The sequence below is a fragment of the Sminthopsis crassicaudata genome, chromosome 3 (assembly GCF_048593235.1).
Source record: "Sminthopsis crassicaudata isolate SCR6 chromosome 3, ASM4859323v1, whole genome shotgun sequence".
Classification (NCBI taxonomy): Eukaryota; Metazoa; Chordata; class Mammalia; order Dasyuromorphia; family Dasyuridae; genus Sminthopsis; species Sminthopsis crassicaudata.
Genome location: NC_133619.1, coordinates 516,220,577 through 516,245,494, shown reverse-complemented (window position 1 = coordinate 516,245,494; position 24,918 = coordinate 516,220,577). Strand labels below are relative to the sequence as shown.

The following is a 24,918-nucleotide window of genomic DNA, read 5'->3' as shown; positions in this document are numbered from 1 at the left end:
TCTAGCATTCTTCTTCTCATATGTGATTAGGTTCCTATTTTCTCATCATGAGTGTTTGCAGGGACAGAGAGGTCTGATTGAATAAGGGTGTGCCTGGTATTTGCACTCTCTGGGAAGAGATGTCCCTTCAAGCGTATGACTGGCTGGGGCTGTGAGAACAGTGCACTTTTATCATCTACCAGAGCTGTGATCCAGGATGCTGACTCAAAAATAGTCTTCTCTGATCATCAGTTCCTCTTCTCTCATATCCCCTTCTGTCGCACTATTCTTTGTTGTCACTGGGACTTCCAGTCTCGCCACCTCCACCTATTCTGGTCCCTGTTCTGGCCTCATCTTCTGCTCTTCATAGTTTGACCCCAAAGTTGGTCATTTCATCTCTACATTATCCTCCACCCTTATGTTCTTTGTTTCTTTGTCCCAAGTGTTCCTAAAGTTCCAACTTTGGGTCATACTCAGAATCCACCCTCTCTGATTCTTCTACTACTGATAAATAATGTCTTTTCACATGTTATGTGCCCTGCCTCCTTGCCTTCAACTCAAGATCAAAGGATTATTGATTAAAGGATTATTGAAAGGGTTCTTAGAGGATATTCTGTCTGACCACCCACCCATTTTACAGATGTGAAAATTTAGGACCAGAGAGACTAAGTAACTTGACCAAATACAGCTAGTCTGAGACAGGATTTGAACTCAGGTCTTTGTTCTTCCAGTTCCAGGGCTCCGTGCACTACTTCACATGGACTCTTAACCTCTTAGCCTCCTTCTATGTGCAGAACAGCTGCCATTTTCTACTCAAAGCCTTTTCTTGCCTTTCCCAGTCATTCGTGTTTTCTCTCTTTTCAAATTAGCTTGCCTAATATATATTATATCTGTAACATATGTTAATATGTAATAAAGTACTCACCTGCTGTATCTCTCCAGGAAGATATAAGTTCCTTGAGACCATACAGTTGGGGGGCTTAGCTTCCCAAGGGATAAATCTGGTCCCTGTGAGGTCACAGATGGGGCTTCTCAGTGGAAGAGGGTGTTCCCATCCCCTGAGAAGTAAGGTGCTTGCCCCTTCCTTCTTTACAGCCTCCTAGCACATGATTCTCATACCCTTCTGCACCCCATGGTCCAGTCACACTAACCTACTTGCTATTCTTCACACTCTCATCTCCCATCTCTGTGCCTTTGTTCTGGCTGGTCCCCATCCCTGAAATACTGTCCCCCATCACCTCTGCCTCTTAGAATCCATGTTTTCCTTCAATTATTAGCTCAAATTTCACCTTTTGCAGGAGACCTTTCCTAACCCCCACCATCATCCCATCATGCCCCATCCCATCTTTTTCAGCAACAAGGTTATCTTGTATCTACTTTATATGATTTCTTTTTATATGCTTTTGTATATACATGTTGCATCTCCCCTGTTACAATGTAAGCTTCTGAGGGCTGCCACATTATCCCAAATGCCTAGCACAATGCCTGGCACTTTATAGGTACTTAGTAAGTGCCTGATTACCTGATTTTGTGTTTTTAGCACCTAGAACCATACCTTGCAAATAGTAGTCTCTTAAAAATGTTTGTTGAATGACTTTTATGGAAATGTTTTGCATAACTTCACATATGCCTTCTCAATTGGGTGAGGGGGGAGGGTTGAAGGAAAAGAATACGGAACTTAAAGTTTTAAAACAAATATTTAAAAACATGTCTTACATGTAACTGGGAAAAATTTAAATATTAAATACAAAAAGCTTGTTGAAAAAATACTATGATGAAGAAGGTTTTCCTAGGATCAAGTGTATATGCTATATAAGCCTTATGCAGCCTTCAGAAAGTGTCTCACAGCAAAGGCTTCTGGCCTCTGAGTTTTCCTGTCCAGAGGAAAATGATAGCTGAGCCACCATTATTTTATTGTGAATTGATTAAATCCTATAAGATTTTGCATTTTAGAGGATTCCTTCAAAGAAATGAAGCTCTAAGAATTACATTGTCATTTCTGTGGCCATAAGGTAAAGAAAAGATATTGGAGAACAGGATAGGGAGAAGTAGGGGAGGAAGGGACTTGGGTGAATTTCTACCTCACTGTTAGGCTTCATTACTTTTCAAGGCAACTTTGGTAATGAATAATAATCATAAAATAATAAAATGCTAGAATTGGAAGGGCCCATTGAGCATAGAATGTCAGTTCTGGGAGGAAGGGTGGATCTTAGAACACAGAATGTAAATACAAGAAGATAGTATTAATGAATATAGATTACCAGAGCTGGAAAGAGGAAGAAAATAAAACAGAATTTTAGAGCCAAGAGAAAACTTAAAGATTACTTCATTTTATCCCTTTATTTTACAGATGAGGAAGACTGAGGCCAGAGAAAGTGTCTTGTTCAAGATCACACAGCAAATCAGTAGTAGAGCACCCAACCTTGCTCAACTTCCTCTGTCCTTTACCTTCATACTTGAGATTGCCCATGTGCAAAATAGAAGCCAGGAGTTTAGAGATTTCCCAATTCTCTGTGTCAGTGAACATTAGCACTTTCATGGCAGAGCGGATGTTAGCATATTCTTTGCTGTCATCTCGGCCATCACAGGTGGTGCAGTTGCCCTGAGAATACACAGATCAGGATGAGGGTAGGGCTGGGAAGATTCAGTCACTGGCAAAAGGATTCCACAGCCTGAGTGTTGGATTTCTCTGTGCCATGACTCATGTCAAAATCATCAAGCTTTTTACTATACGCTTAGCCCTGTTTACTCCCATATCTAATCTTTAAACCACTGAGGGCAATAAAAGCATCTTATTTTGTTCTGGTCTATTTTCCAGCATCTTAATTTTAAAGTTGTGTCTAATGACCTTGTTTCAAACATATTTTTTCTTCTCACAGATTAAATAAATAGAGCAATAGCTATTGATCTTCAGATACTATAACAATCCCTTATGAACAAAGCATCTAACAGTTTACAAAGGGCTTTATGGTTACTGAAATGCTTTTAACAATAGCTAATTTATACTGTACTTTTAAGTTTGCAAAGTGCTTTACAAATTTTATTTATTTTTTTTTTTTTTTGCTTACATTAAACATTTATTTTATATATGAGGAAACCAGGACAGAAAGAGATTAAATTACTTTCTCAGGGCCACATGGCTAGTGTCTGAGAATGGATTTGAACTCAAATATTCCTCACTCTAGGCCTATCTCTCTCTATCCACTGTGCCACTTGGACAGAGAGATAGGCCTAGATTCTAGCTGTCTAACATCTCAGCTTACTCTTCACTAAAATAAGGGAAGAGAACTAGACACTTAAATGGTAGAATAAATAAAATAGCCTTGGTAACAGAAAGATCTAAATTAAAATCCTATCTCACACACTTAGTGGCTATGTAACCCTATGTAACTCATTTAACATTTCCATAGCTCATTTTCTTTATTTGCATGATAGAGCTTTTTAATAACCCTTAGCTCACAGAGTATGAATCAAATGAGATAAGATAGATATAGATATAACATATAATTATAGATGTAAAGACAAGAAGATACGGTTAATGAACATAAACTACCAGAACTGGAAAGAGGAAGAAAATAAAACAGAATTTTAGAGCCAGGAGAGACCTTAGAGATTACTTTACTCTATCCTTTATTTTACAGATGAGGAGACTGAGGCCCTGTGAAAGTAACTTGTTTAAGATCACACAGCAAATCAGTAGCAGAGCATCCAACCTTGCACTCAATTTCCCCTGTCCTTTATCTTCATACTTGAGATTGGTAACTTGAAAAACTTAAGAGTGCTATATAAACATTTGCTATCATCATCATCATCATCATCATCATCATCATCATCATCATCATCATCAATGTCCTGACTCAAATTGATCCATTTCCATTCCTGAAGGAGCTATGTCCTCAAGAGTCAAGAAATAATCCTGGAACCTGATGGGAGACTCTGAGTACCCATCTGTAGTTCTTACCATGGCCAAATAGTTGTAGTCAGTGGCTTGACCCAGGCTCAATTTCTTCTTCTGGTCTGCAGTCATACCTTCAAGCATGCAGTAGAAAACATGATAGTTCCGCTCATCTGGAGCCTGAAAGGGGTAAGGAGGGAGAAATAATAAAGGAAAGGAAGAGAAAGGAGAAATAAAAAAGGTGATGAAGTGGGAGACAAGGACATGGGAGACATTTAGGGAGTGAAACAAAAATGTTTAAGAAATCTGCTAAACCTTGATCAAATCCTCCCTTCTATGCCCACTACTAGCAAAGGCCAGAGTGACTGGGAAGGGACAACAGAAAGCTTGATTGGGTGACAATTATATAGGGGACAACACCAGAGACCCCAAAAGAAGAGAGGCTAGTCCCCAAATGGCCAAATAGCATCATTAATGAAAACTATACTACTTAGACTAATAAGAGATCAAGACAGTAATCCCTGGAGAAATGCCATCCACCTGCTGACCACAGCCATCCCCATGCTTCCCTCATTGCCTGCTGCTGTGACCAGAGCCTGGAAAGCAGCCTAAGTCCTGGGATAAGGAAGCTTCTTCACACATTGAGTCAGAAGTGAGACTGGGACCAAAAAACAACTCTCTGTTTTCCCAGCTTCCGTTCCTTTCCCTGAATCATCAACCAAAAACTATTAGCTCCTCTGTATAGGGCTAGCCCCAGGATAAAGCAAGGGATTTATAGTTGGAAGGGATATTGAATGCCATTCAGTTTCAACTCCCTGGTTTTTTAGAGAAGAAATCAAGGTCCAGAGAGAATCATCCAAAATCAAACCTGTAGTGAGCAGCAGAATAAGAATTTAAGCCCAGATGACCTGCAGCCTGGACAGGGGCTATTTTCCCATGCGCCACATGAAGCATGCTATCTTCTATCTCTGGGCATTTTCAGAGTTTTTCCCTGATGCCTGGAACACTGTCACTCTGTCTCTGCTTGCTGGCTTCCCTGGCTTCCTTCTAGGCCCGACTAAAATCCTACCCTCTGTAGGAAGACTTACCTGGCCCTTCTTAATGCCTCTATTACCTTCTCTCTGAGACCATCCTCAATTTATCCTGTATATGGCTTTTCTGTACATACTACCTATGAATTCCTTGAAAGCAGAGGCTGTCTTTTACCTTCTCTGTATCCTTAGTGCTTAGCACTTGACCTGGCGCACAGTAGGTACTTATTGATTATATTTAAGAATAAATACTTACTGGGGGGCACCAGGTTAATCAGAGGATATCTTTGGAAGTCTTCAAACCCTATCTTTTGTTTTCTGAGGCAACTGGGATTAAGTGACTTGCCCAGGGTAACACAGCTAAGAAATGTTAAGTGTCTGAGGTCACATTTGAACTCAGGTCCTCCTGACTTCAGGGTTGGTGCTCTATTTACTGCATCAACTACTTGCCCCAAGTCCTACCTTTTTGAAGCCCAACAGGCATATACTCAATCAACTAACATTTATTAAATACCTATATGCCATAAGACACTGTGCTAAGCATTGGGAATATGAAGTAAAACAAAAAATAAAAGGTCACTGTTCTCAAAGAGATCACAGGGTAAATACAACATGCAAATAACTATGAACTTTTAAGCTATACGCAGGAAATTTTTTTTTAAATGAATCTAAGAAAGATAATAAAATTAAAGAGGGTTGGGAAAGACTTTTTATAAGAGGTGGGACTTCAGCTGAGACTTGAAGGAAGGGCTGATTAATAGACAAGTCACTTTAGGGGTGCTTGACCCCACTGACAGAGATCCCAAAATGCCTAACTTGGCCCCACAATACATCCTAATCCTAATCCTGGCCCCACCTGTCTGCAGACACGAGACTTCTCCAAAAGGTACTGTTCGATCTTGGCCCCTTCGATGGCTCCTCTCTTGTTAAAGTGGATGTCAATGTATTTCCCAAATCGGCTGGAGTTATCATTGCGGATAGTCTTTGCATTTCCAAAAGCTGCAGAGAGAAGCACACTCATCCTTGGCAATGAGACCTCATTTTTAATAATCCCTCATCCCTATGTCTTCATCTCTAAATTTTAGCTCTATCTCTGATTTAGCTAAACACACTTTAAAACATTTCCAGACCTGAATACGAACTCAGAAGATGCTGTAAACATGTGTTTCTAAACCCTTCAGATTCATACCTAAGCAGGGGCCATATTTCTCATTTATCTTCTCTACAATCCAGCAATGTCAGACCTTCTCACTCCTATTCCCAGAGGTATTGGGAAGGTGCTTTGCACACTAAAAAACACTCTGGAAAGGTCTTGCTATTTTTAAGGGCTCCTTTCTTATTAAAGTAGACATTGATGCACTTCCCAATAATAGGGTTAGGGTCATAAAAGGAACACAGAGAAAGGAACATGAGAACATGAGGAGAGATCATTTCTGAATAATGGGGATCAGAGAAGGTTTCCCAAAGGAGGCAGTGCTGTAAGTGAGTCTTCAAGGACAAGTAGGAATCAGACATTCAGAAATGAAAAAGTTTCAGAAGGATATTTCAGAATAAAAGAACAACATAAGCAAAGATAAGCATTCAGCCCTTGGCAATGACCTCTTTTTACCTATCCCTTGCTAAAACAGACCATTTCTAGTGATTGAAGAAAGTGGGGTAGTGAAAATCAGTGTAGCTGTGAAACTCACAGAATTTCCCAAATATCCCCTACATGGCTCCCAGTTCCTCTAGATGATATTGTTAGATCATGTCTTCCTTCTTTGGCTCACAAATTCTAAAACTACCCTTAGATCCTTCTCGGGCAATCTATCCTCTCTCAGAGAGATCCCAGAAGCCCAGCCTACCTTCCAGGATGGGATTGGCTTCCAGCACTTGCTGCTCAATCCAGGAATGCTGCCCACTGATGGCTGCCAGGAACTGAAGGATCAACTTGGTGCTCTCTGTCTTCCCAGCCCCAGACTCACCACTAGTCAATAAGGAATGCAATAGATGTGAGTTAGTGTTCATGCAACCCCAGACTCTCAGTATCACAGAGTCAAAGGATCAGGGTCATGAAATCTTTGAATAAGATCATCCTTCTAGAATCCTAGATTAATAATCAGCAAATATTGGATCATGTTTATCATATCTTAGAAGCAAACATTCATACTAATAAACTTCTAAAACCTTAGACTCATACAACTATGTCATACTAGTGCTGTAGTCTAAGATTCTAAAATCAGTTATAGACTTAGAATTATAGTTACCAATTCTTAGAGTTATAGAGTTAGAGTGAGCATAAAATTGTGGGATCCTGGAATCTTAGTCAGAGAATTTAGAAATACAAAACAATATGATAGATATTGATCATCATACTTTTTAGCATCATAGACATAAAATCCTGAAATGATAGTCATAATAATAGAATTTAACAGCCAACAAATAATAAAATTCTAGAATTTTAAATAAAAAATATTTCACACATAGTCATTGAATCATGAAATCATAATTATAGAATTATAGTCAAAGAATCTTAATATCACAGTCATAGAATATTCACATCACAGAATTATAGATCTGAATCTTAGAATCACAGAAAAATTGTTATATATGTCTAGAATGATAATCATAGTCAAAAAATCATAGAATCAAAATTATTCAATTTTAAAAGAATAAACTTATAGTTCTAACTCCCAGAATAATAGGTTTAGGGAGTTCTCAAATCATATAGTAACAGAATAATATTTATAAAATATTATCATGATGAAAACACAGATTCCTAGTTGTAAGAATATTAGAAATATAGAAGTAGAAACATAGAATCAAGGGATTTGAGAATCACAGAATTTGAGAAACCCATAATAAAAGAATTCTAGAATTAGTCATAGAATCTTAGAATTCTATTTACATGGTATCCTCGAACCAAAGCTCTAATTCCTGCCTTGGTATCCTCCACTACTGATTGGAAAGAGCTCTCCCTAGCTAGCCCAACATTGACTCAATTCTCTGCACTCAGTGTCCTCATCTATAAAATGGAGGACATGATAATATTTGTACTACCTGCCTAACGAGGATTCTGAAAAGACCAAATGTCTTGATGGATGTAAACATCTTTGTACCTTAAAGTACTAAATACATGTGACAGGCAGTTCTTATTGATGATCATCATTTTAATCTTATTCTTCTCATCTTTTTTGTTATCATTATTATTTAGTCCCATCTTCTTCTAGTTTCTCTCCTGATAAAAAAGTTCAAGACAGCAGTCTATCCACTATTCTTCACTCATGCTGTCTCCTATATCCTGAATCTCTCTTTCTTTCCCTGTTGATATCCTCTCTTTAAAAGCCTCAGGTAAAGGCTCACTTCTGAGATCAGGGATGGGAATTTCTTGATTACCCCAATCTGGGAGATAGTTTGCCCTTATCTTATTTCCTAGTACTGTTAAATACCTCTAATTTTTTAAATATAGTTATTTGTTCCTCTATCTTGTGACCATTACTAATCTACTACTAGGTTATAAACTGCAGGAGAATAGGAACCTTATGTCTGTTTGAAGCAAAAGGCTTGGCAAATAGTAGATATTTAATAAATGGGCAGTTAGATGGTACAGTAGATAAAGATTCATCTTTATAAGTTCAAATCCAGGCTCAGACACTTACTTACTAGATATGTGACCCTGAGCATGTCACTTAACCCCATTTGCCTCAGTTTCCTCATCAATAAAAGAAGCTAGAAAAGGAAATGGTGAACCACTCTAGTATGTTTGCCAAAAAAGACCTAAATGGAGTCAGACACAACTGAAAAATGACTAAACAAAAACAATTAATGTTGAATAAATGAATGAATCCTCTTTCAGTTGCACATAGTATGAAGGAACTACCAAGGCTATTCTTTGTTCCCACCTGACTAAACTGAGTTTTAGTTCAACTCTAGCATAAATTTGTTGTGTTGATATTGACAGTAGTGTCCTGAAGCCAACTTACAAGGGCCCAAGAGAGCTGATTTATTAAATTTTGGGTGTGATCATTTATGCCTCAGAAAATGGAAAATGCTACACAAATCAGGACTTGATTTATTGTTTTATTGATTTCTAGAATTAAGAAAGTAATGGAAAAATTGTTAAAATGCATATTAAACTTAAAATTGTGTTGAGTATATATATATATTTTTTTGGAGAGCTGGTTTTTAAACATTTACCAACACATTGCTGGGTGTTAGTCAGATTATTTCCCTCTCTTCTTTCTTTCCTGATTTTCGTCTTTGTAAAAATGAAAACTGGACTACTTGAGCTCTAAGTTCTTTCAACTCTACAATTTATGTTCTAAGGCTTGGTCCAGGCCAAAAGTTCTATGTTCCTCCATTCTAAATTCCATGCCCCAAAGGCTTCATTTTGCTCTAACTTGATAGATCTATGACCCCATACTTGCTTCTTTCTTTTCCTGTGCCTCAGGCCCACCTGATAATGCAGCATTGATCTCGGCTGTTCCGTTTCATGTTGAAGTAACAATTATCAGCAATGGCAAAGATATGTGGTGGCATCTCTCCAATCTTTTTGTTGGTGTATTGGCGTATCTGCTCTGGTGAATAGATGGGGAGGAGCTGGTAGGGGTTCACAGCCACCAAGATGGATCCAGTATATGTCTGAGGAGAGACAAACATGGTGCCCGTGATTAGTACACTGAACTATTAGGGGTAAAAGGAAGGGAAGGGAAACCTGAGGTAACTGTGGGACTGCCTTTTTTTTCTGGCAAAAAGAAGAGTGGTAGATCATGAACACTGTGCCATTGCCTCATTCTCTGCTTGAGGGAGTTAATATTGACCCTCTGGGCTCATTTCTCTTGACTGGACAGTTTACACTGGAAGGACTGTCTGTTTCTCAGTACTATATTTTAGGAGGGGTGTACAAGCGAGGGCCCATGCACAGGAAGGAAACCATACTGGTGAGAGACTTAAGAGACAAGGTCACGTGAGAAATATATAAATGTACAAGGAGGAATATGTGAAAGTATAAGGATTATTTATCTTGGAGAGGAAGAGACTCAAAGGGATCATATAATCTCCAAATAAAGAGCAGTCATCTGTGGTTCTCAAAGGCAGAATCAGTACTAACAGCAGGGCAGATTTTGGATGGGCATGAGAGAACATGATCATGCTCAAAGGGGTCCAACAGTGGAAATGGTCGCCTCATCCCCTCATCTCTCCTTTCCTAACAACTATCCCAGTGTTCCATAGGACCCTGACTTTGAACAGTCTTGATATATCCTTCCTATTCAGTTTGTCTGAGTTATTCTCTCCTAAGCATCTTTGCTTGGAACTTAGGAAAGGCTGTTTTCAGAGGATCATTTGTAAATGGATTGCAAAGAGCTCTGGGGACTAGTGAAAGGCAGTGGATGGTTCTCTCATCTATACAGTTGGGCACTGTAAAGGTTCAGGCATTCCAGGATCCTTCAAGTCTTCTCACAAACCAGGTAATGGTGCCTTCAGCTACTCAACATGCATAGCCTCAAGCCCCTGGCATAGCCAACAATCAGGCAGCAAGCATTTATTAAGCATCTACTGTGTTCCAGGCACTGCACTAAATGCTTTCATTCTTTAAGATGAAAGGTCTCTGTCTTTTTTTTTTTTTTTTTTTTTTTTGGCCAAACAAGCCTTGGAAGTTGGGGTAGAGTTCTGGGCTGAACTGAATAGCCAGTGCTAAAGAAAGGCAATCCTAACTCAACAGGAAGAAATCTAAAATAGGAATCCCCAAAGTAGTAAGTTCTATTCTTGACTCTTCCCCTGATTCACTATGTGATTATGGGTAAATTATGTCCTTTTTCTGAATCTCAGTTTCTCTCTTTCTCTGTAAAATGTGAGGGTTAAACTCAATCTCCAGATTCCTTTCTACTTTTCACATTAAATATTTTATGAACTCCTTCAAACCCTGACTTTAGAACACCATATTGGCAGGAATGCTAGATTTCAAACCATAGTTGTCAAGAATTATCCTTAATATTGTTGTCAAGTCTGCCCTTAATAAAGAATACTTCCTTATCTGTTTTGTGACTTACTTCCTAAACTCATTATCCATTTCTTCCTTCTGGACAGGCAGTTTGTAGTATATTCACAACACATTTACTAAGGAGTCCTGGATTTTTGAATCTCAATCTTGGCACTTCTATGTCATTCCCTATTCAAATCTTCAGTTTCTCATCTGTCAAATAGGAGAACAAACTCAATTGAACCAATCTACCTCACAATGTGGCCATGTGGAAAATGTTGTGTCCATCTTTAAATGATATAGGATTGGGTGGTGTTATTATCATTTCTATATTCTCTCCTTCCACATGCTGCCCTCATGCAAAGATAAAGAAGATGCATTCAGCCAAGGTTAGTAAAGTTCTCCAAAAGATTAGACAATGGAGATATAGGGAAGAAGGGTGATAATGTTGTGAAGGAGACAATAGAAAGCCAAGTCTAGTAGCATAAAGAATCAGAATGAAGAAAATGATGAGGTACACAGAGTCAAGCAATGATGAGAAATGGATGTGTTAGAAGGTAGTTGAAACTGATTCAGGCAGAGTACCACTGGGTACATACTCACCCGCCCTCCACAATTAGTCTTACATATGGAAAGAAAACAAAGAAACAAGGAGAAATTGTTAGAGAATAAGTTCACCTATTTTCCCAAAGGACTCCACAAAGGTTTTTTATCTCCGTCATTTTGCCTATACTTGTCACATAATATTGTGTATTATGAATTGTCTGCATTGATATTTTGCATTTCTACTCAATTATAAATTCCTCAGTGTAAAGATAATGTCTTGTATTGCTTCCCTTCCACACTAAAAAGTTCCAGTTTCCTAGCTGATTCCTTCCTACCTATAACATTAAGAAGCCAAGCAACTGTATCTAGGCAAGAACTCACTCCTCCCTACAAATATCTGAGCTTCCCTTCTCCAATAACAGCTCTTTAGCAGGATGTAAAGATGGAGCTAGGAGTCCTAGCAATAGTTTTGCTCAGTGTTACACCAAGATCTGTCATCAACCTCTTATAAGACTTTCCCAGGTTTCCTCTTTTAACCCTTCTCCTTAGAGTAGCAGCCATCTTGCCCATGCTTCCCAGCTTGAGTTTCTGTGCTATCCTTTACATCAAGGCTTCTTATCCTTTTTTATACAATGTGGGCCACTTTCGTAGTTTGGTACAACCTTTGGACCTTCTCAGAGTCATGTGGTTTTTTTTTCTCAATAGTATTTTATTTTTCCAAATACATATAGTTTTTAGCATTCATTTTTGTAAGACTTTATGTTCCAAATTTTTCTCCTTTCTTTCCTTATCTTTCCCCTCCCCAAGACAGCAAACAATCTGATATAAGTTAAACATGTGCATTCCTTTTAAACATATTTTCATATTTGTCATTTTGTATAAGAAAAATCATACCAAAAGGGGAAAATATCCATGAAAAAACAAACAAACCACAAAGATACAACCTGCTAACAATGTCTGATTCAGCTCCCCATCTCTCAGGAAAGCTCTCAGCCTTTCTGAGAAGTCAGGGAATAGTGACAACCTGTATTGAGATTGAAGTAGAGTGACACTACATGGCAAACTACATATAATAGCAAGTTGTTTATAAGATCTCATGTGTTCATTTGTTTTTGGTACATTATAAAAAGGGGAAAGCCCTTGAAGTAAATGGACTCCATTTTTCTACCATCCTCAGGAGTCCTGCCTCATCACTTCTCCACTATAAAGGTATATTTTAATCACCCCAGTGTGGGAGCTCTAGAAAGCAGGACACAAAAGAAGTGAATATTAAAAACTATCTTTACATATAATTGGGAAAAATACTATTAAGTAAAGAAAAAAACAAAAAAGAATTATTTAAAAAAATAAAAACAAGTTGATTTTATTTCTAAGGTGTATTCTGCCTATGACATTCCATGTTCTTTGTTCAACATGCTACATCCTTTTTAGTCCTTTGTTTTCTCTTTTAAGGCCTTTTTTAGATCTTCTATTCTGTTTTTTTATCAAATAAGGTAACAGATGTGTTAAGTGACCCTGTGCAAGTCATTGAACCCTGTTGCCTCCGTTTCCTCATCTGTAAAATGATGTGGAGAAGAAAATGACAAATCATTCAGGATCTCTGCCAAGAAACCCCAAATAGGATCACAAAGAGTTAGAAATGGCTGAAAAGACTCAACAACCACAACGTATGTGGAAGGATTTTTTAAAAACTATAATATGCTCAGTGATTGTAAGAAGTAATCCTTATTATCTCACTGATCTCAGATTCCCAAGCCTTTCCTACGAATTTCCGCCTACATGTCTGCATTGATCACAGGGCTCCAGAATCCTGGAAAGTGCTTCATTTATTGGGCTTCTAAACTTCCATGTCCCAGGAGATGAGCCCATACATAGGCTGTACCCAGTGGTCATCAGAGGGTTAAAGAGGAGACAGTCTCCTTGAGGTCTTTTATACCAAACAAAGGTAATAAAACCCTTCCCTGGGAGGAGGCCAGAGGCCCAGTGAAAAAAAGATAAGAGAGAAAAAGAGTCCTGGTTACTTACTCTAAGAAAGTCTAATTCAGGGCCCCTTAGTTTAAAGGACATATAGTCCCTGGGTGGATCTAGAAAAACAGAGGGAGCAAAGTCCTTCAGTTTGCCAGAAAGAGATAATGATGATAATAATAATAAATGTAAAGTTTCCAAAGTATTCTTCTTCTAACTACCTTATCAGTTGAATGGAATATGATTCAATCCATTTTATGAAAGTTGAGGTCCAGGTAAGTGTAGTTACATGTATACCCAAGGTCATACAATAAGTGTTTCCTCCAAATCCTCCAGCATGGAATTGAAGGCAAAGTAAGGGTTGAGTAAATGCTACTTGACTGGTTGGTTTTTAAATGGCTGCTTTTCTGAGATGTGCAGGTGGGGGGATGGGAAAAGCCTTCTATCTTTGGGAAATCTCATCCACCCAATGTCTTAGTCTGCAGTTTCTAGAGTTTCATTCAGGAAACATTCACTAACTTGTTCTTCACACACAACCTTCATCTATCATCTCTAGGCCTTTGCATTGGCTATATCCCATGCCTAGAATACCCTCCCTTCTCACTTCTGCCACTTCTCTTCCTTGGCTTCCTTCAAGAAAGCTTCAATTCCTGTCTTCTGCAGGCAGGCTTTCCTGGTGCCCTCAGCTGAATGCTTTTTCCCTTCTGAGAGAATTTCCCTATCTTGTCTGTTCCTAATTATTTACATATCTTCTCCCCCATTACAATGGACACACCTTGAGATGTAATCCTAAGCAAGTCACTTAACCTCTGCTTCAGTTTCCCCAATTGTAAAATAGAGGTGATAATAAATAGCACTTATTTCAGAGGATTATTATGAGGATTAAATGAGATATTTGAAAAGCACTGAGTATAGTTCTTGACACACAGTATTAAATTAATGATTATTCATTATTATTTAGTTTTATACTGGACTTTCATGGAGGGACAGGGCAAGAATTATTATCATCATTCTGGAGTTTACATTTATAGAGAGAAGACCTACTTACAAGGCAGAGTATAAGTTATACTGAGTATAAAATATTAGGAGATATGATGAGAGATAGACCTACTTACAAGGCAGAGTATAAGTTATACTGAGTATAAAATATTAGGAGATATGATGAGAGATCATATCTAGTTGAGAGGTTAGAGAAAGCATTATAGAGGAGGTACTCCCAAATAAACATAAATCTTGATATGATATGATCAGAGAGAATACAGATCCATTTTTTTCTCTACTAGGGAAAGAATAGGATCATAGAATTTAGAACTAGAAGAAACCTTAGTGATCTAACCCATCTCCCTCTCCCTCCACTCCAGGAAGGAAGAGAATATCCTCTAATATTTCTGGTTCTCCATTTCAATTAAGGGACTTGTCTAAGATCTCACATTTAGGAGCAGGTCTAAGATTTAAACCCACATGCCCTGGCTCCAAATCAGAGAATATATTCACATTAAGAAGAGAGAACTAAGGAGAAAGTCTTAGAGCACATCTTCATGAAAGCTCTTCTTGGAGAATTCTTATTCCAGAGAAACACATCCTCACAACCCATTGAATTGGCACCTTTATTCTAACGGATGTGACATCTGTTACTCCAGCAGGCAAGTGGCCCAGCTGCCAGGGGATGTATGCAGGCTGGTAACTTGAGAAGATGCTGGGTAGGAGTCCCCTAAGGGTAACTCTATCCAAGCAATGAAACATGCCATGACTAGGGATCGGTGTCTCAGCACCATCACTGGGGGTGCTGGGTCAAAAGCCACATTCTCTTGTTTCTTATTGGTTCTTGGGATTTGGTATTCTTTCTGGCCAAACCACTCCATCATCCTTAAAGACTTATCTCACGCTCTGCCAATGTATGACATCATTGAATCTTATGTGTCCATGGCAGTGCAAAGAACATTGGTTCTGGGGTCCAGGGACCTGGGTTTAAATTTCACCTTTAATATTTATTACCTATATGACCAAGTCACACTTCACCTCTCTTAAATTTCATTTTCTAATCTGTAAAATGAGGAGCTGGAACTCAGTAGTTTTTAAGATGCTTTCTATCTCTACATTGATGATCTTATGGAAGAGATTGCAGGGAGTATTCCATCCCACCCTTTACCCCCAACTATTCAGGAAGTTTCTCTATAGCATTCCTAACTAGGGATCTTCCAGCCTATGGGCAAATAATTCCAATGTAAGGAACTTATTCCCCAATGAAGCAACCCATTCCAGTAGGGACCAGTTCAGATTATCACAAAGTTCTTGATGATTGGTCTGACAGTCTCTCTGTAAATTTCCCACATTGGTATTTATTCTTCCCACTGGGGCAATATTGAATAAATATGATTCATAAATCCTTGGATTTGAAGTTAGACATGAATTCAAATCCCACTTCAGTTACTTTAAAAATGTGGCAAACCACTCAACCTCTGTACCACAATCTCCTCATCAGTAAAAGGAAGGGGTTGGACTCAATAGTCTTTAAGGATCCTTTTACTTCCAAGGATGGAGTCAAGATGGTGGAATAAAGCCAGGAAGCTGCTCAAGCTCTCCCAATTTCCCTTGAAAATCCCATGAAATCAAACCTCTAAATAGAGTCTGATGCAATTAAACTACTCTCCAACTCAAGATAGACTGAAAAAACTTCAAGAAAGGTCAGCCTCACTGGGGTGAAAAGGATGTTCAGGTCAGCTCAGACAGACTCTGGGAAAGCTAGTGAGAGGTTCTTAATCACAGTAAAGCAGCAACTAAGACCCTCAGTTCTGGCTCATTTGAGAAGTAAATCAGTGGGGCAATTTTCAGTCCCAGCTCAGAAGATAAACTCTGGGAAATCAGGCTTTCTTGAAAAGAGCAGGCAAAGCTACCTCCTGCAAACCCCCATGCTCAAAGTCAAGCTCAGAGCTACACAGGAAACTTGGAAAAGCACCCCCTTTACTTCAGGAGCAGAACTCAATCATAAAAGTAAAAAAAGAGGAAATACCAAAAGTGTAAAGAGCTGAAACTCTTGAGTCAATGCACTGGGGTTAAGACAATCAAGCATTTGAGGCTAATTACTGATTGGATAATACTCTATAAGAATATGCTTGGAAAATGGCCCTTCCCACTATCCTGTCCTGGCCCAATCATTTGTTGTATACAGAGAATTGTGGGAGGGACTAGGAGGTGCAGTGAGACTAGCCGGGGTCACTTCTTCGAGGGAGACAACGAGATGAGGTCACAGAGATCCTAGTGTCCACTCTCTTCATTTCTATTGCTAAAGATCTAGAATAAAGACTTTTGCTTATTCTGACTTTGGCTGATTCTAAGGCATCCAGGGTCCTAACACATTCACCACAAAAAGGAAAGAAAAAGAGCAAGAAACAAAAAAGAATCTTGACCATCAAAAACTACTATGGTGATAGGGCAAACCAAAACACAAACTCAGAAGAGGACACAATGTCCACAGAGGAAATCTCAGAGTGATATAAATTGGTCTCAAGCTCAAAGAAGCTTCTTGGAAGTGCTCATAAAAGACTTTAAAAGGCAAATAAGAAATGGCCAAAGGATATGAACAGACAATTCTCAGATAAAGAAATTGAAACTATTTCTAGTCATATGAAAAGATGCTCCAAATCATTATTAATCAGTGAAATGCAAATTAAGACAACTCTGAGATACCACTACCCACCTATCAGATTGGCTAGAATGACAGGGAAAGGTAATGCAGAATGTTGGAGGGGATGTGGGAAAATAGGGACACTGATACATTGTTGGTGGATTTGTGAATACATCCAGCCATTCTGGAGAGCAATCTGGAACTATGCTCAAAAAGTTATCAAAATGTGCATACCCTTTGACCCAGCAGTGTTGCTACTGGGTTTATATCCCAAAGAGATCTTAAAGAAGGGAAAGGGACCTGTATGTGCAAGAATGTTTGTGGCAGCCTTCTTTGTAGTGGCCAGAAACTGGAAATTACGTGGATGCCCATCAATTGGAGAATGGCTGAATAAATTGTGATATATGAATATTATGGAATATTGTTGTTCTGTAAGAAATGACGAGCAGGATGATTTCAGAAAGGCCTGGAGAGACTTACATGAACTGATGCTGAGTAAAATGAGCAGGACCAGGAGATCTTTATATACTTCAACAACAATAATAGTGATGATCAATTCTGATGGATGTGGCCATTTTCAGCAATGAAATGAACCAAATCAGTTCCAACAGAGCAGTAATGAACTGAACCAGCTACACCCAACGAAAGAACTCTAGGAGATGATTATGAACCACTATATAGAATTTCCAATCCCTCTAATTTTGTCTGCCTGCATTTTGGATTTCCTTCACAGACTAAATGTACACTATTTCAAAGTTCGATTCTTTTTGTACAGGAAAACAATTGTTTGGTCATGTATACATATATTGTATTTAATTTATACTGTAACATATTTAACATGTATTGGTCGACCTGCCATCTGGTCGGGGGGGAAGGAGGGGAAAAATTGGAACAAAGGGTTTGGCAATTTTCAGTGTTGTAAAATTACCCATGCATATATCAGGTAAATAAAAACTATTATTAAAAAAGGCAAATAAGAGAGGTAGAAGAAAAATTGAAAAAGGTAATGAGAAGAGTCAACAGCTTGGAAAAGGAAAGAAAAAAATTGTCAAAAGAAAACAATTCTTTAAACAGTAGAATTAAACAAATGGAAAAAGATATACAAAAGCTAACTGAAGAAAATCACATATTGAAAACTAGAACAGGGCAAATGAAAGCTAATGACTTTATGAGACACAAGAATCAAACAAACTAAAAAAAAATCGAAAAAAAAGGAATAAAATGTGAAATACCTTATTGGAAAAATAGCCAATCTGGAAAATAGATTCAGAAAAAACAATTTAAAAATTATTGGCCTACCTGAAAGCCATGACCAAAAAGTTAGCCTGGCTGGCATTCTACAAGAGATCATTAAGGAAAATTGCCCCAAAATTCTAGAAACAGAGAGGAAAATACTGATTGAAAGAATCCATCAATCACCTTTGGAAAGAGATCCCACAAGGAAAATCCCAAGGTACATTTTTGTGAAATTCCAAAGAACCCTTTTAGCTCTAATTTTATGATCTTATGAAACTCTTAGTTATTTAAATATAAATATCAAATCCTCCAAAGTCTTTTCTCTTCCTGGCTAAACATTCTTAGATCATTCAAATCATTCTTTATTTGTTTGTCTGCTGAGGCAATTGGGGTTAAGTGACTTGCCCAGGGTCACACAGCCAGGAAGTGTTAAGTGTCTGAGACCAAATTTGAACTCAGGTCCTCCTGATTTCAGGGTTGGTGCTCTATCCACTGTACCATCTAGCTGCCCCCTCAAATTATTCTTATAAGATATAATAGTTATTTTGGGAAAAGCCTCAGATTTCAATTAAGAAAACCCAGGTTCAAATCCCAAGAACTGTGTAACATTGGGCCAATAACTTAACCTTTGTGGGCCTCAGTATAAAATAAAAGGGTTGAATTAGGTCACCTCTAAAGTCTTCCAACTCCAAATCCTATAATTAACTTTTCTTTTCTATAGGACTAAAAGATTTTAAGGAACTTTCCTCTTCTCCATTAATTTTGGGAAGCAATCGGTGCAACTACAGGTCTTATTTCATAGAGAAAAAAATTGAGGATCAGTGGGAGAAATAATTTACCAGGGGCATAGTTCGTGAGTATTGGAACCAGAACTTGATTCATGCTATACTTTCAGGTTGGTTCTTGATTCTTCTTCAAGAAATATTTATTAAACATCTACTATGTGTAAAGCTGTGCTCAATCTATAGGACATATAGAGTTTACCTAAGAATGTCCCTGCCTTAAAGAACGAAATCATAAATAAATTGGAGGAACATGGGATGGTTTACCTCTCAGACTTGTGGAGGAGGAAGGAGTTTGTGTCCAAGGGAGAACTAGAGACCATTATTGATCACAAAATAGAAATTTTTGATTACACCAAATAAAAAAGTTTCTGCACAAACAAAATCAATGCAAATGAGATTAAAACAACAACAACAAATTGGGAAAACATTTTTACAGTTAAAGGTTCTGATAAAGGCCTCATCTCCAAAATATAGAGAGAATTGACTTTAATTTATAAGAAATCAAGCCATTCTCCAATTGATAAATGGCCAAAGGATATGAACAGACAATTTTCAGATGATGAAATTAAAACTATTTCCACTCATGTGAAAGAGTGTTCCAAATCACTATTGATCAGAGAAATGCAAATTAAGACAACTCTGAAATACCACTACACACCTGTCAGATTGGCTAAGATGACAGGAACAAATAACGATGAATGTTGGAGGGGCTGTGGGAAAACTGGGACACTGATGCATTGTTGGTGGAGTTGTGAAAGAATCCAACCATTCTGGAGAGCAATCTGGAATTATGCCCAAAAAAGTTATCAAAATGTGCATACCCTTTGATCCAGCCATACTACTACTGGGCTTATATCCCAAGGAAATACTAAAAAAGGGAAAGGGACCTGTATGTGCCAAAATGTTTGTGGCAGCCCTTTTCATAGTGGCTAGAAACTAGAAAATGAATGGTTGTCCATCAATTGGAGAATGGTTGGGTAAATTATGATATATGAATGTTATGGAATATTATTGTTCTGTAAGAAATGACCAACAGGAGGAATACAGAGAGGCTTGGAGAGACTTATATCAACTGATGCTGAGTGAAACGAGCAGAACTAGGGGATCATTATGCACTTCAACAATGATACTGTATGAGGATGTGTTCTGATGGAAGTGGATATCTTCAACATAGAGAAGAGCTAATCCAATTCCAATTGATCAATGATGGACAGAATCAGCTACACCCAGAAAAGGAACACTGGGAAATGAGTGTAAACTGTGAGCATTGTTTTTTTGTTTTGTTTTGTTTTGTTTTGTTTCTCTTCCCAGATTATTTTTACCTTACAAATACAATCCTTCCTTTGCAACAGCAACAACAACAAAATTCGGTTCTGCACATATATATTGTACCTAGGATATACTATAAGATATTTAATATGTATGGGAATGCCTGCCATCTAGGGGAGGGGGTAGAGGGAAGGAGGGGAAAAACTTGGAACAGAAGGGAGTACAAGGGATAATGTAAAAAAAAAAAAAATTACCTATGCATATGTACTGTCAAAGAAAATGTTATAATTATAAAAATTAATTAAAAAAAAAAAAAAGAATGTCCCTGCCTTCCAGAAGGAGAGGAAGGAAGGATAGCTTCTATTTTGTGGGACCATGTTTCACTTCTCTCTGTCTCTATAATAGCACTGTCTTTAGTAGATGCAACTTTTTATAAAACCTCATTTCAGGACCTATATAGGGACCTATTTATTTGCCCCCAGATTCCTCTAAATCCTTTCAAAAACTATTTATACTTTAAGCCCCTACCACCCAGATTCAATATCACACAGTTTTTGGAATTTGAACCTGGGTTCTCTTAACCTAAATCTGAGGCTTTTCCCACTATAAGCATAATGTCTTATAAGAATAATTTGAATGAGCTAGGGATATTTAGCCAGGAAGAGAAAAGACTGGAGGACTTGATATTTATGTTTAAATGACTAAAATTTTTATAAGATCATAGATTGCATTCAAATTTTGGTTCTGATAGTATCTTTGGGTTCTTAGAATCATGGACAGCTAAGTGACGCACTGGATAGAGTGACAGATCTGAAGTCATCTTAATGAGTTCAAATCTTATCTCAGTCACTCCATAGTTGTGCAATCTGAGCAAATCACTTAACCTCTCTCTGCCTCATTTTCCTCATCTGTCAAACAAGGATAATATTATTGCTGGATACTGGATACTGAAACAATCGGATTGTTGTAAAGCTAAATGAAAAAATTCTTATAAAATGTTTTGCAAATCTTAATTTAATGCTACAGAAATAATGACCATTATCATTCTTCTTATTATTGTTATTTTTACTTCTAACTCTGATATTTTACATTCCAAGGTTGCTTCCAGTACTGACTTTCTATGTTCTACATTCTATAAGTTTTTCCAAGACAGATATTCTATGTATAAAGATTCCTTCCAATGCTGATATTCACTAATTCTATTCTGCTGTGCAAAATTGAACAGGTTACCAATTTCCTCTTCTATAAGTGGAGGGCATTGAATGGTCCCAAAAGCCCTTTCCAGATATAATCATTTCACTTCTCTTCACAAATAAGGTGACACACTCTCTTGAAATGAGTGTTTCATATAAACCTTGCCCAGTGAAGTAAATAGAACTCAGTTGTTGGACTCAGTCCAACACAAGGATGGAAAGAGAAAAGAGACATGTATTTATTTTTAAAATGATATATACTATTTCTCAACTTTTGTCCAGGTTGGAGAGACTTCAGCATTTTTGTCTATCTCAGACACCTCTGACCTCTGGAAAATACCCAAAGTTCAAGTATTCCATGATATCATAGAACAAAAAAAAAAAAAAAAATTGCAGCAGGAAAGGACCTGAGAATGTATAAATGTCAGAACTGGAAAAGTCATTAAAACAGAAAACATAAGAGCTTAGAAAGGAGTTTGAAACATAGAATGTTTGAGTTATAAGAGACCTTAAAATCATGTAATAATTATTATTTTGGAGCTGAAAGGGGACCTTAGAGATTATTTGGTCCAGGGGTTCTTAACCTCAGCTTGGCAAAGTCTATGGACCCCTGATCCAAATGTTGCTTTTAAGTGCATAAAATAAAATACATAGAATTATAAATGAAACTAATTCCATGAAAATACTTATCAGATTTTTTAAAAATAAGCTCATAGATATCAGATTTTAAGAACTCAAATCCAAACCATTTGAAGGAAAGAAGCCTTAGAGACTCCATCCCCAGGAACCCCACCTTAATTCCCCCACCACTATGGATTGCATCAGACCATTTCATCCCTCTATTCTTGAAGAATCATGTTAGCTACATGAATCACATCAAAACACTAACCATTTGGGGAATGCTTGAATAAGTTTTGGTTTATGAAAGTAATGGAATATTATTGTTCTATAAAAAATGATGAACAGGCTGGTTTTAGAAAGAACTGAAAAGATTTACGTGAACTGATGCTGAACAAAACAAGCAGAGCCAGGAAAACACTGTATAGAGAAACAACAAATTTGTGCAATGATCAACTATGACAGACTTCTCAGTGTTTCAGTGAACCAAGGCAATCCAATATACTTTGGATGGAAAGTGCTATCCACATCCAGAGAGAGAACTATGGAGACTAAAAATCAACACATGCTATGTTCACTTTTTTTTCTTTCTTGTTTTTTCCCTCTCATGGTTTTCCCGCTTTTGTTCTGATTTTTATTTCCCAAAATGATTCTTAATAAAACATATTTTTAAAATGAATGTACATGTACAAACAAAAAAATTTTGTTTTTAAATGTAACCAGAGAAAATTAAAAAAAAAAAAAAAAGACACTAACCCACACTATTGAACAAATGCAACAATGCAATCCACAGAGCTTTCAGAGCCAGATGAAACATCTTAATGTATAGACCTTATGACTGTAAACACTACACAACTATTTCAACCACATGAGAGTGTGGATCAGGCTATTATAGAGATCATCCAACTAAACATGCCATGCATTTAGTCCAAACAGAAGATAGTACAGACTAGGCAGCCATAGAGACTGTATTCATATCCAAGAAGGCAGGGAATCAATGATTGCATTTTGGCCCAAGCCTAGAACTGAGAGATAACATGCTATAAAGATATATGTTCTGGTTCTCTTCTCTCACTCTTGAGAACCTCATCAGTTCCATGGCTTCTATTATCATCTCTATGCAGATTATTCCCAGATCTACATAGCCAGCTCTATTCCCAATCCTGACCTCCAATTCCATATCACCACCTGCTTATTGGATATTTTGAACTGGACACCCTACAGGCATCTCAAACTCAACACGTCCAAAACAGAACTCATTATCTTTCTTTCCAAACTCACACTCTTTTCCAAAGTTATCCCCTTGGAGAAAGTGAGGCAAAGGTCAGGAAATAGTTTGGACCACTAGAAGACTTTGTCTTAAATCCTGGCATTTCCACCAACTTCCTGTGTCACCTCAAGAAAATAAATTTCCTGATTGAGGCTTTAATTTCCCCAAATATGAGAGTTCAACCATAGTTCTGACAGTCTATATCCTACATTCTAACATTTTTGTATTCTATGGTCTCTTCCAGCTCTCTCTGTGTTAGAACATTTTATGTTCTAAGGTTGCCTAAGAGAGTAAATGAAGCACTGAGGCTAAACTTTAAATCAAACATTTACTAACTATGTAACTCTGAGAAAATCATTTCATCTGGAACTGCCGCAGTTTCCTCAACTATAAAGTAGGGATAATAATAGCACCTACCTCCTAGGGTTGTTGTAAGGATCAAATGAGATATTATTTGTAAGGCACAAAATGTGCCTAGCGCATTTTGTTGTTGTTGAGTTGTTTTCAGTTGAGTTGACCCTTTTGGAGTTTTCTTGGCAAAGATATTAGAGTGGTTTGTTATTTCCTTCTGCAGCTCATTTTACAAATTAGGAAACTGAAGCAAACAGTGACTTGCCCAGGATAAAACAGCTAAGTGAGATTTGAACTCAGAAAGAGGAATTGTTCTGACTCCAGCCCAGCCCTCTATCCATCTAGCTGCCCTGCCTGGCACATATTAGGTACCTAATAAATTCTTGTTTCTTTCCTTTCTAAGATTTCTTTCTGCTCTAGCACTCTGTTCTAAGCTCCTTTTCAGATCTGTCCATGTTCCATCCTCTTATGTTCTAAAAGTCCTTCCAGCTTTAACATTCTATATACTATGATCTATCTCTTCCATCTCTGATAAGGTATGCTCAGTCTCAAAGTCCTTTACATTTCTAAAATCTTATGATTAAGATAAAGTAATTTCAATGTGCTTATGCAAGCATTCTGGTAAAGGATGCTGCTCCCTCCAATCTCCTTTGTGCCCAAAGGCACAAGGAAAGAGATCTGTGGAAGCCTCTAAAGAAAGAGTCTATTGGTGGTAGTAGATGGGAATAAGGAGAGAGGGGAGGTAACGGGAGAGAGTTTTCAAAAAGTAAACAACTCACATAAATGACATGGTCCCGGTAGCGGATGAGCAGGTTTCTCAGGATGCCAGCCTCATTCAGGTCCCCCAGGCGAATCATATCCTCCACTCCATGGACAGAAGTGGGATGCATGGGTTTGATGTTGGTGGCATTCTGTGGAGAAATCCAGTGCTCCTATGGATAGAGGGAAGTAAATACATGAATCCTTCTCATGTCCCACTCCTTTTCATTCTTCCTCAAACACTTTTTCAATTTGAACCAATTATTGTATAGATTCCAATCCAGCCGGTCTTTGCTTGAATATTTCCAATGGAACTACCTTCCAAAATAGATTATTCATCATGAAACATCTTTTGAAAGCTCCTCATCAAGTTAAAATCTACTTTCATAAAACTTCCCAACACTGTTCCAGGCATTGAAGTCAAGGAGAACAAGGCC

At 37.8% G+C, this 24,918-nt stretch overlaps 1 protein-coding gene across 1 annotated transcript in view; it reads right to left on the bottom strand.

Annotated features, from left to right (window-relative positions):
• MYO7A (myosin VIIA) overlaps positions 1-24,918 on the bottom strand; it is a 152,982-nt gene that overhangs the window by 110,469 nt on the left and 17,595 nt on the right. The window contains exons 3-8 of the mRNA XM_074304138.1: positions 24,502-24,654; positions 9,341-9,525; positions 6,750-6,871; positions 5,762-5,904; positions 3,941-4,054; positions 2,428-2,581 (exon numbers count right to left, since the gene is read on the bottom strand). Coding sequence (XP_074160239.1) covers positions 2,428-2,581; positions 3,941-4,054; positions 5,762-5,904; positions 6,750-6,871; positions 9,341-9,525; positions 24,502-24,654 — 871 coding nt within the window. The remainder of the gene's footprint in view (positions 1-2,427; positions 2,582-3,940; positions 4,055-5,761; positions 5,905-6,749; positions 6,872-9,340; positions 9,526-24,501; positions 24,655-24,918) is intronic.